Genomic DNA, 13,055 nt, shown 5'->3' with positions numbered 1-13,055 from the left:
GATTACAGGTTTGTCCCTGGTAGTTTAAAATGAAAAGATTAGCCATTGTTCTTGCTCATATACTTTGGATTTTGAAGACAGTGGAATCTACAGAGCACTGAGAATAACTGGTGCAATCTAGTATATATATATATTTTAAATTCGTTTCTTTTGGGAAAAAAAATTGTGGGAGAGTTACATGAACGTTTTCCTGAACCACTTTATACTATATTATAGACTTGATGCCCCACCACCCAATTATTTCATTTCCTACAAACAAGGACATTCTACTTAACCACAATATAATAACCAAAATCAGGACATTAGTATTGCTGCATACTGCTAATCCTTAGATTCTTTTCATATTTTGCCTTAAAAATGTCCCAATAATGTCCTTTAAGAGACAAGGATGCAGTTCAAAATTATCATTGCCATACTCATATTTCTTCAGGCTTCTTCATTCTGGAATATTTTCTCAGTCTCTCCTTGACTTTCACTACCTTGACTTACAGCTATTTTATAAAATTTTCTTAATGCAGACTTAAGTGTTTTGTTAATTAGATTATGCATCTTTGGCATCCATGGTCTTCACAATGCACCTGTCAAGTTGTGCACATCAGTCTGTCCCATTCATTGTAATGTTCACTTTGATCACTTCAGGTGTTATCTGGCAAGCTGCTCCACTGTAAAATTACTCTTTTCCTCTTTGTTATTAATAACAAAAGGGAGAGACTTTGAAAGTATGTAAAACCTCATTCCTCACCAAACTTTTAATTCACTCATTTATTCCTATCAGTATGGACTTAAAGAGTTTCCAATTTTATTTTCATGTGCAAATCATCTCATGCTTCTTTGAGCACTTCACTTTCTGGCCTAAAAGATGTTCCAGGGTCATCTGACACTTTCCCTGCTCTCCAAGGAGACCTGGGTCTTTTTTGGTGGTACTTAGAAGCCAAGATCTGAGCTCTTAAGTTTGTTCATTGCTTTTGTGATATCTTTGTTCCTAAATCCTTTCATGGGCATTGCTAGAGAATATATACTATAGACAGACACATTTATATCAACGCACATTTCGGTTTCTATATGTATGACTTCACACTTTGATAATCTCCAGTTTCAATCCAAGATCACAGAATTCATTTTATTTCCCTTCTGTTGTTTTTTTTTCCCTCTTTCACAGTGAGAAACTTGGCTCCCAGTATTCTTAACATATCTATTTTTGAGCAGTCCCCTTTTGATAACCAGTCTCTCTTTGTGGCCAATGACTTCTCATCCGTGCAGATGCCAGCATGTATAAGGACTTTGCTGGCATCAAAGACCTAAAATAATACCAGTTAGGATGAAGCTTTAAATGAGGGTGAGGGTGGAGAAGATAAAGTGCTGTGTGAGATGATGAGAGTCAAGGGCTGAGGAATGTAGAACTTATTAGTGCTAGGGGAGGAGCAGATGGAAATCAGGAGAGTGGGGTCATAGGAAGAAAACGTCTAATTTCAAGGTGACAGAATAAAAATACCTCTGCCTCCCTTTCTGCTTGAAATATTTTCCTCTCAAAATAAGAGGGAAAACAAGCAAAAACTTTGTCTTTGACTATACTAGGAGATAACCATAATTTCAAACCACAGTTTATGAAGACTGAATGTACATATAAGAGTACATAGTAAATTTCTTAGAGGAAGAGTCATATTCCTTTAAGGTGGATAACTGGTGTCCCCAAAGAAGGCTGAAAATTAAGAGACCTCAAGAATTAAGAACCACCAGGTATTGCAAAAGGGTGAACTATTCACCCCTACCTGATGGGAGATAGGTGTTTTTCTTGACAAAAATGTAAGAGAGGCTTCAGAGTCCAGGATGTAAATATAGAGGGGCAAGTTATGGTACTGACAAAGAGGAACCAAAGTATGCCTGTTGAATGGTGCTTTTGCCTGAGCTCAGAAATCCTTCAGCCAGGAGGACAGTCTCTTCCTAGTTTGCCCCCCCGTCCCCCACCCAACCCTTACAAAAGGTGGGAGTTTAAATTTTATTTTCTGGAGAATCAGACATCCCAGAAAAGTATCTATGGATCTTTTACCAATCTCCAACAAAAATAGGCAGCCATTTCCTTATCATATGATGAAGTTCTCTTACACTTCAGCTCACACTTGTACACGAAAATTCACAATTTTTTAACATCTCATTTTAAATATAAATGCACAAAGACCAGATATTTGAGGAACGATCCCAACAGGAAAGATCAAAGCAATTGAAAAAGAAGTGAGAAGAGAGAGAAACACTCCAATAGCATAAGTAATGTTAAGGTGGCTCAGATGATAAAGAATCTGCCTGCAATTGAGGAGACCTGGGTTTGATCCCTGGGTGGGGAAGATCCCCTGAATCTGGAGGAGGGCATGGCAACCCACTCCAGTATTCTTGCCTGGAGAATTCCATGGACAGAGGAGCCTGGCGGGCTATAGTCCATGGGTGTGCAAAGAGTCAGACACAAGGGAGTGACACACACACACAAAAGCAAACTAAAATGTCCTAAAGACAACCTGAAACAAGATCAACATGCTGTAGAAATGGACAATCATAAAAAGAAAAATGCTCTTGGAGATTAAACATGGATAGTGCTAACAAATTCAATGGGTGTTTGGAAGACAGGGAAATCCCCTTAAGAACTGAATAAACCAGATTTTGAATCCCATTTTACAGCTTTGTTATCAGAAGAGGCTAAAGCTCTGGAAAGTAAAAAAGCTTTCTAGTTAGTAAGAGTGACATTTCAACAGAAATACACACTGTTGGTTTTTAAAAATGGCTCCTTTTCATGACTAAATTTTTCAGGTTTTTCAAAGCTAGGTCACAATTGTAATTAATGTTTTTGATAGCAACAACTTTTTTCTCAAGACATTAAAATTTCATGTTCACACTGTGATTTTCAAAAGTATAAACTGAATTGTTATGTCATCTAAGTAGCATCACTGCAAAAAATACAATATTAACATTAACATGTCTACTAAAAATAAAATAGAGCACTTTATAGGATAGGAATTTTGGGTGGGAGAGCAATAGAAAATATATTTACTGACATATTATGCTTATTATCCTGATATCAACAATATCATAGACTATTTCCAGGACAGAAAACAGACAATAATTAGAATTACTAAGATTACTAAGGAAAAACACACACACACTTCATCATAACCTACATCAGAGCTATCTGCATACTTATCATAGTGTGTTCTAGTCAGCAGATATAGCCTAAAGAAATGAGTAATCTATTTAAAATACCTTGAACAGTTGTATATTCCATATGGGAAATTATTTAAGTAATATTAAGTAACTACATAATATAACCAAATTGAGATATGACAAATCAATATTCTGCCCTCAAAAATATTACACATTTTTCCCAACAGAGAGCAAAGGTCAAAACCCAACATAAAATTGTTCAGAATAACAAAATCTAGAAAAAGAAAGATTAATGGTTACTTAGGGATGGGGTCCTTTGGGAGATAGAACTGGGTTGAGTATTGTCTCCCTAAAATTCTAAAATGAGACCTTATTTTGGAGATAGTCATTGGTTAAGATAAAGAGGTGTGTGATTCATCTTGAGGTTTGAAGAAAACAAAATTCTGTAAAGCAATTATCCTTCAATTAAATTAATTTAAAAAATATAAAGAGGTGCATGCGTGTATGCTAAGTGTATGCTAAGTTGCTTCAGCCATGTCCGACTCTTTGCGAGCCACCAGGCTCCTCTGTCCATGGGATTCTCCAGGAGAGAATACTGGAATGGGTTGCCATGCCCTCCACGAGTGAGGAGGGTGAGCTAAATCCAATGACTTACAACAGTGCCAGAAGACAGACAGAGACACACACGGGAGAAGGCCATGTGAAGCCAGGAGCAATGACTGGAGTGATGCAGTTGTAAGTCAACAAATTCCTGGCTTGCCAGCAGCCACCGGAAGCTACAGGAGAGGCAGGAGAAGTTCTTCCCTCAGAAACTCCAGAAGGAGCCAACCCTTTCAATACCTCAGTTTAGGATTTCTGGCCTCCCAGACTGTGAAAGAGTAAATTTCTGTTGTTTTAAGCAATGAAATTTATGGTAACTTGTTATAGAAGCCATTAAGAAGTAATACAGGGAAAATGGGGAGTAACTACTAGTAAGTATAGGGTTTCCTTTTATGGTGAAGAAAGTGTTCCATAATTAGGGTGATGGTTGCATAACTCTGTACATATATTTAAGATCAATGAGTGGTACACTTTAAACAAGTGAATTATATGACACATAAATTAATAGAACTATATGTACATAAAACCTTACATAAATGGAAATATATCTACCATAATCTTTTATAATTCCCTTTTCATTTAAACATTTTTAGGTCTTAAGATTATAATCCTCATATAAAGAATAAAAATTTAAAAAGAAACACTGCTTCACAAGTTAAAAACTACCTAACACATTTAAAGTGAAGAATGAACTTAGCAGTCTACTTGAAGTTTAAAAATATTTAATATTATCAGGTTTAAAAACATTGATGGTGACAGCTTTACATGGCTCATTCCATACATTTCATAATGTAAAAGGGCAAAACATTACTAGGAAAGAAATGAACAGTTGGGTTTGTAAAAGATTTACTGATCACATATAAGTAATTATTATAACAAATATGTAACTCAATTACAAAACTTTTAGAGACAACTGGGTCAAATTTGCTGATATGTTATGCTAAGGAACAGAAATTATATACCTTTTTAATCTATAAGAAGTTCAAATTCAACATTGACAGTGTATAACTATCAGTGATATTCTAGTGACCTAGAATTTGCTATAAGTAGCTTTCTTTTGCTAGGTAATATTAACAGAGTGAGCACTGAAGAGGTATAATTCTTTTTTAATCCCTGGGTTAAAAAAGTGATGTAAATTAATGATGGGTGCTAAGCTTGACATTTTGTGTTAAAAAGATGGAATTATTTAATTGTACTGAATATATTTCATGAGGAGTTGATTACATTTTAACTCCCAAAATGTATTTATGAGATTTTATGAGATACAAGTGTATGCTTTGACTCACTCTGGCTTGCTTTTAAAATGGAATACATTTGGCACTAAATGGAACAAATGAAGACTAGCAAAATTATGAGACTAAGCTGCTCCATCAGAACTATCTTTGACTTACAATTCATACTATTTCTTAGTTTTTGACTGAAGAGAAACAGACATAACTACATAGCACTTCTATGATGTATGAAAATAGAATCTAGAGCTAACCTGAGACTGCTTCAATCATGAGCCAGTCCCCCATTCTGCCATAATCATACTTACAAATGTGAAATTCATTTAAGAATTCATATTTTCACCAAGTGCTTATAATTTTACAAGTTTTCTTGCTAGATTTGTTCTTGGTTATATGGCCAGCTGAAATACGGTCTTTCAATTGAGGAAGGAAATCATATAAAAGAAAATCTATTTTACGTGAATCTTACTTTACTTGAAAATTCCTTGGGGGGAAAAAAAAACAACACACCAAACTAAAACTTTGTGACTGCACTCTTGGAACAAAGCACGGGTGGCCATAGTTTTGAGTCTCCAATGAATCTTGAAGTTCACTCAGCTTTTCATGTTTCAAGGGTTTCTTCATTTGCTCCGCAAGTGTCAACAACACAGATTAAACAACTTGTTACTGGAAAAGCTCGGACTTTGGAGTTGGCGACCCATTTGTCTGTTTCAGTATTATATTCAAGGATGTTTCCTAGTCGACCCACACCTTGAAAACCAGCCAAGACGTAAACTATAGAGCCGACTGCTGCACACTTCACTGTTACTCCCTTCCATGGCATTGGTGAGACCATCTTCCATTCGTTTAACTTAATATCATAATATTCCACATTGTCCAGACCACCTTCAAAAGAATAAAACATCAACAACTATGTGAACAATTCTACCACCTCTTAAAGTAATAATAAAAAGTTGTAGCAATTTTACAATGAATCCTAACATATCTACTATCTAAATTCTTATTCTGACTTTAACGTGATAGGAATTTAACTTAATTTTTTGTTTATCATTTTAGAACCATAAATACTTAAAATTTATTCTATAAAACTAAAAATGTTCTATCTGCTGTGGAAAAACTAAAAAGGAAACCACTCAATGAAGTTTCTTTCTGATTAAGTTTGATTATAATTACCCAAATGTTCTTTTTCCTTCTACCATGTATCTGTCAGCAGTTTATGAAAAATAGCAATGGAAAGAGACAGAAGAAGGAAAAGAAGTCATTTCATTGTTATTCTTAAATATTGAAGGTACTGACTAAAATGAGCTTTGTGGAATCTATCTGTAGATTCAGTCCAAATTCTACATTTTTAAAAGCAATTTCTTGGACTTCCTTGGTGACTCAGTGGTAAAGAATCTGTCTGCCAATGCAGGAGACATGGATTTGATCCTTGATCCACGAAGACCCCACATGCTGCAGAGCAACTAAGCCTGTGTGCCACAACTACTGAGCCTGAGCTCTAGAGCTCAGGAGCTACAATCACTAAACCCACATGCTCTAGCGCCTGTGCTCTGCGACAAGAGAAGCCTGCACACCGTAACTAGCAACTAGCTCCCACTCGCCACACTAGAGAAAAGGCTGCACATCAATGAAGACCAAGCACAGCCCAAAATAGATAAATACAATTATTTTTTTAAAGCAGTAATTTAAGATTCTTTCAGTTCAGTTCAGTCGCTCAGTCGTGTCCGACTCTCTGCGACCCCATGAATCGCAGCACGCCAGGCCTCCCTGTCCATCACCAACTCCCAGAGTTCACTCAGATTCACGTCCATCGAGTCAGTGATGCCATCCAGCCATCTCATCCTCTGTCATCCCCCTCTCCTCCTGCCCCCAATCCCTCCCAGCATCAGAGTCTTTTCCAGTGAGTCAACTCTTCGCATGAGGTGGCCAAAGTACTGGAGTTTCAGCTTCAGCATCATTCCTTCCAAAGAAATCCCAGGGCTGATCTCCTTCAGAATGGACTGGTTGGATCTCCTTGCAGGCCAAGGGACTCTCAAGAGTCTTCTCCAACACCACAGTTCAAAAGCATCAATTCTTCGGTGCTCAGCCTTCCTCACAGTCCAACTCTCACATCCATACATGACCACAGGAAGAACCATAGCCTGGACTAGACGGACCTTAGTCGGCAAAGTAATATCTCTGCTTTTGAATATGCTATCTAGGTTGGTCATAACTTTCCTTCCAAGGAGTAAGCGTCTTTTAATTTCATGGCTGCAGTCACCATCTGCAGTGATTTTGGAGCCCAGAAAAATAAAGTCTGACACTGTTTCCCCATCTATTTCCCATGAAGTGATGGGACCTACATTATTTATAAAAATTAAAATATCAAATTTAATCAATTAGAAGAGTAATACTGATATGTTCACGAAGTGTTTAAAAATGTTTAGGAAACAGTGCCATTCAGAGCCTGGATAGAAGACCTAAAAGTTACATTTAAAAGTTTTAAATGTTGTATTAAAGTTCAAATATTTCTGTCACTCAACAGTTCTTAAGCTAGTGTGATGCCATTCCCCAGAGGGTATTTGGAAATAGACAGAAGCCATATGAGACTGTCACAATGACTGCTGGCTACTACCTACATTCACGGACAGGAATGTTAAATGTATTATGACGTTTCATAAAATGTTAGTTCCCAGAAACTATAAAAATAAATCTAATGATGTATGTAATTAATGCTTGTATCAAGATCTCAAGAAACATTTTTATAAGTTAGGATAAGGAAACATCAGCAAATTCACTGATAATGTTGAACAGTGAATTAACATCACATACCTAAGCCATTCTGACCACCCACAGCAAATATCTTGTCTTTTACAAATACCAGCCCATGATTCTTTCTGGCTTCAATCATTGGACACAGCTCAGTCCACCTGAAAAAAATTAAGGAAAGTGTTTAGTATACTTGTTTACAAGAAGTAAAAGGACTTATATGAATTTACAGGAAAGGTCTGTTATCCCAAGTAAGTGCTCAGTTACAGCTCACATACGTGTATACACACACAAATATGCACATCTGAAAAGCTAGAAAACAAAAGTTAACTGGTTTTGAGTGATTTACAGGTGGGGTAAAAAGATTTTCTTCTTTCAACTCCAAAATAATACGGGAAGTAGAGGCTATCTGGAGACTACTGTCATGTTTTTGGAAGAAACCCACTTCTATAGTTCACAATAACTTGTAAAACAGAAACAAACAAGGAAGATGTGTAAGGAAATATAAGGCATTAACACTGTCATATGTAGTTTTAATTAATATTTACATAAGTAAGTAAAACACAAATTTATCATGGGCCTCTAGCAATCAGCAAATCAGCCTATGTGTTACTATTCACACATCCATCTTTAAATATACACTTAGAACTTTTAGGCAGCTCTAGTAACTAAAGTACTACTATCATTCTGTCACATTTAATAACTTACTAGCACACTGCTGTGTTCACAGGCTCTATTATAAAGAATGAGATTGAGAATATAATGTGGACACACGTCAGAGAATAATTCACAGGTAGCTTTACACACCATTTTGTTACTTTTTTTATGAGATTCAATCTCTTTTTGCCTAAACTCCCAGACATATAACTGACACCTGTGATTGTGCAGGTGGTGCTCTTAACGGGTGATATAAATCAAAAGGCTCCAGACAACCACCCCCCCCCAAAAAAAAGGGGGGTGGAATCTGGCATGAGTATAACTCTCTAATATCGTTATTTATAACTCTTCTTTTTAAAGCATAATGAACTCTGAAATATCAACAACTCTTGTAGCCTTATATTTACATACTTGTGGTTTATTTTAAAAATAGTTCTGACAGTCACTACTCTCATTTTCTGAGCATTTGGTTAAAGACCTCCCATTTTTCAGGATAAACACAGGGCCCCCCAGGGGAAAAGGTCAGTGTACAACTCAGAAGTGGGAGAGCCCGTACTCGACCTCTGACAGGCTCTGCACTCAGTGAGCTGTCAAAGTGCATTAAACAGAGTATCTGACTGGGAAAAATTCAATACACATACCCCTTTCTTCTTTATGATATAAGAGAATTTACACTAGCTTTTCACTTAGGAAAATTTAGGGAATTTAAATGTAATAGAAAATATACGGAATTCAAATTTAATACATAAGCTTAATACATAAGTTGTGTAAATTTAAAAATATTCCCCAAACTGATTATATTCACCTAGTTTTTAAAAAAAATATTGATGTTGTAGATTCCTTTATACATTTCCCCCGCTACTATGAACAAGAATATATTGATTTACACTGATACTGCCTAAATACAGATCTCAAAATTTAGAAGCCTGGAGTTTACATGGTATGGGTTCTACTTTTAAGACCTTTTTAAAAAATGAAACAATAATTAGGCAGCAGAGTGAATGAGATTACAGTTTTCCATCCTGTATGCTTTCTGAGTATAGAATTTATGGGAGGCAAAGTAGAGACTGATAGAGGAGGGAGGACCATCTGTATACACCCTGCTCCTACTGTTTAGGACAAGAGGGGCCGGATAGCTGGATAGCTATCTGGCTGGCTGGATGATAGGATTAGGATAAGGGGTATCCCCAGTGATCCCTGGCCAGTACAAAGGTACATTTTTAAAAAACATTGAGAAGTATTAAGTTTGATAATCTCAAGAGATTTCCTAGTCTCAACACTTTAGCAAAATATAAGTTTTAAGATAGAAGTGCCAGTCGCTCAGTCGTGTCCGACTCTTTGTGACCCCTTGGACTGTAGCCCTCCAGGTTCCTCTGTCCATGGGATTTCCCAGACACTGGAGTGGGTTGCCATTCCCTTCTCCAGGGGATCTTCCCAAACTGGGGATCAAACCCGGTTATCTTACATTGCAGGCAGATTCTTTACTGTCTGAGCTACTAAGGAAGCCACAAGTTTCAAGATAAGCTTCTTTCAATTCTGTTCCTAACATGGAAGACTAGTAGAGCAAAAAATGAGAAAAGAACAACTGCAACTGCACTTTTTTCTGGAAAAGAGTTAATGGTTTTGCTTCCTTAAATCCTTCAAAAGTAGGTGGGAAGCACAAACAAACAGCTGCAAATGACAATCATATTTTATGATTAAATGTTTACTCTTAACTTAAAAAAAGCAATAGCTAGAGTAGAAGACTTGTATGTTCTGTAGCCTGGCAGTATTTTCTAAATACAAACCTTGAGCACAAGAGTTTTGGTGCAGTTCTTTGGCATAACATTTAAGTTGAGCATATTCACCCAATAACTTTTTCTGGTAAAGGAAGAATAATCCTTTCAGATGAACAAGTGGATTTTCTTATTAAAGGTCTATGTATGTTTCTGATTATTAATAAAAGGTCTGACTGGAGTATCATCTGTGTTCATTTTCTCATTAGTCAATTACACTATACTTACCACCACTCCCACTATTCAGTAACTAGTGCATTTCCTTTGGCTGTACTGGATGGGTTCCATCATTAACAAGATCAGAAAAACTGGCTAACCATTTATTTCTTTATATTTTGCTTTTTAAAAAGGAGTTTACTTCTCAGTTGATTAAGAATAATTTTACTTAATATATGTGAATCCAAACATACCCTAGTCAGCACAAACTACCAAAAAAAAAAAAAAAGACATTATATTTAGGGCTATCATTCATTTAAGCTATGAACCAATATATAATATTTGTAATTAAAGGCAAATTTACCACTGATTATACATTGTTTTTCCCTCTCTACACTTCCTGATATCTCAAAAAAAAAAAAAAAAAAAAGCATTTTGAATCTGATGAATCAGTCATACTTGCTCATCCTCAGGATTTATTGCACAAGCAGGAAAGAAAGAGGGGCTCCCACAAGATACAAGGTCAAGCCATTTCTTAAGGTGTAGAGGAAGGGTCCAACCTATACATGTGCCCCTGAACCTAGCACATTCTAAAGTGTATGTATTAATACACTCTTAATGTAAGAACAAAATCCTTCTGTTGGGTTCCTTCTGCCTTTTAAGATTTTCTTCCTTGGAGCTTAAAGAATACAGTTAATAGTGAAGTAAGATTTTTAAATTGATGATACATACGTTTCTGTGGCAGGATCATAGACTTCACACGAATTCAAGACGCGCCCAGAAACGTTGTTCCCTAAACTTCCACCACAAACATAGATCAGGCCGTTGGCTTCCACCATCCCATGGCTGCAGCGCTGAGTCAGCATGCTGGGCTTCGTGTGCCAGCTCTCAGTTCTCGTATCATAGCACTCAAATAAATACAGAGCTGAGTTTCCTGTAAAAGAAAAGGACCGCATCTTGATTAGCTTAGTGTGTGTGTATGTGTGTGTGTGGGGCGGGGGTGGGGTGTGTGGTGGTGAGGGGAGCTTGGAGTGAGCTGACTGAAGAACTGAATCATTAATTCCTAAAGGAAAGATTTGAGGGTTGTAGAGTCTTTTCTATTCTCAAGCAACAGCAGCAAAACATAGAAATAGTTTAAGAAAAAGCTATCCTTGTTTGTATAGACCTTGGAAAATATTCAAAAAAGGATCTGTTGGAGATCCTTGGTGATTGGTAATTACCAATTGGTAATCGGTAAATTGGTAATTAAACTTTCAGAAAAGAAACTGGTTTGATTTCAAAAGATTTTCAAATTAAGTAAGAAACGTTATATATGTCTTCCAGCCCAGTCATGCATGATAGGAATTAACTCAACCTCAAATGTTTCTATAGAGGAGAAAAACAGCTGTTTACAGATGGCAAATCCATACCTTAAATTATAAAACTACTATTTGAGAATATCCTAAGGATTGTCATGTGATGTTCTGGAATAGCCACTGCATCACTAACAAAAAACTATTCTTCCTCACTGTTATCAGCTGTGTTGAGAATACTGTTGTATAAGCAGGCTCTGAAATCATGCCAGTCCATTCTTACGTATACACTCATAGCACTGTTGTATGTTTCTAGTGTTCTTTGATTATACATTTTAATGGTAAAACACACTCGTCCTGTGTTACAACTTTTGTACATTACAGGAGCTCAGTAAAGTTTTTTTTTTTTTTAAGAAATGATACTATTAAAGGTCAAGTGTGTTTTTCTTTCCCAAGAAAAAAAGAAGTTAGAACTTAATGAAATTATTGCTCATCTCCAAGTTTTCTCAACTTTCCTAATGTTTAAAAACAATAGCACCCTTGTAATTCTCCATCAAAAACAAAGCCTACAAAGAGCAAAGAATACCAAATGGAAGAAGTAATATCATGACTAACAATAACTTCTTTTTAACTTTTCAAACATTTCCAATCTAGTAGATTCAGTCAGTTGACACAAAGGAAATACACAGTATATAGTAGATACAAAAAAAAGTTACTATTTAAGTGAAAAATTAAGTAAATGATGAAGAAATGAAGTTATCTACTATACTTTCTACAAAAATTATAAAACTTCCTACTACATTTAGGATTTATTGTTATTTCAAATATGCTGTATTAGACATTCTGTGAAGAATGCTTTTAAAGAGGGGAAAGGTCACCTCCTAAAGTCACATTTAGAAAATATAACCTTTCTTGTACTCATTTTACAAACATTTGGGGGTGGGGAGTAAAAAATAAATATGCTGACCAAAAGTAAAACATTCTTTGGGCTAATATAAAAATCATCAAAATAAAAAGACTAACAATTTAAATTCTGTATCTTATAGTTACTTGGTCTTCCTAGTTTTGTTTATAAGCCCATTATTTAGCTAAAGAAATTATTTGAAAAGATGAAAGCATATAAAAGCTAATATGCATCTAGTCTGCATGTAGAATACTGACTTAGAAATTTTTTTCATTTAGAAAAGGAACACCAGTAGACACTAACAAATTATCAATGAGAATGGTTTTTATACCCATACCTACATCCCGTTCTGATCAAAAAGCCCAAGATACCATTACCAGTCATTACGTTAAAAAGTGAAAGCATGAAGCAAATAAAAAAGATTCGTCTTACCTTTTTCTGACACAAAAAAAAGCAAAGAAAATAGATTTTAAAAGCTTGACTATAATAAAGAGATCTTAAAGGGACTACAAGTAAGCCAAACTCTGGAATCTTTAAAGCAAATAAT

The 13,055-nt window shown here is 35.8% G+C and overlaps 2 protein-coding genes across 8 annotated transcripts in view; one reads left to right on the top strand and one right to left on the bottom strand.

Annotated features, from left to right (window-relative positions):
• The window catches only part of HYCC1 (hyccin PI4KA lipid kinase complex subunit 1), a 216,770-nt gene that overhangs the window by 1,224 nt on the left and 202,491 nt on the right, over positions 1 to 13,055 (top strand). The window lies entirely within an intron of this gene.
• KLHL7 (kelch like family member 7) overlaps positions 4,453 to 13,055 on the bottom strand; it is a 55,466-nt gene continuing 46,863 nt past the window's right edge. For all 4 annotated transcript variants that reach the window (XM_069587658.1, XM_069587659.1, XM_069587660.1 and 1 more), the window contains 3 exons: positions 11,045 to 11,246; positions 7,788 to 7,885; positions 4,453 to 5,861 (listed from right to left, as the gene is read on the bottom strand). In XM_069587658.1, the coding sequence (XP_069443759.1) occupies positions 5,578 to 5,861; positions 7,788 to 7,885; positions 11,045 to 11,246 (584 nt within the window). In that variant the 3' untranslated portion in view covers positions 4,453 to 5,577. The remainder of the gene's footprint in view (positions 5,862 to 7,787; positions 7,886 to 11,044; positions 11,247 to 13,055) is intronic.

The sequence above is a fragment of the Ovis canadensis genome, chromosome 4 (assembly GCF_042477335.2).
Source record: "Ovis canadensis isolate MfBH-ARS-UI-01 breed Bighorn chromosome 4, ARS-UI_OviCan_v2, whole genome shotgun sequence".
Taxonomy (NCBI): Eukaryota; Metazoa; Chordata; class Mammalia; order Artiodactyla; family Bovidae; genus Ovis; species Ovis canadensis.
Note: the sequence above shows the minus strand (reverse complement) of the source record. Positions and strands in the feature narration are given on the sequence as shown.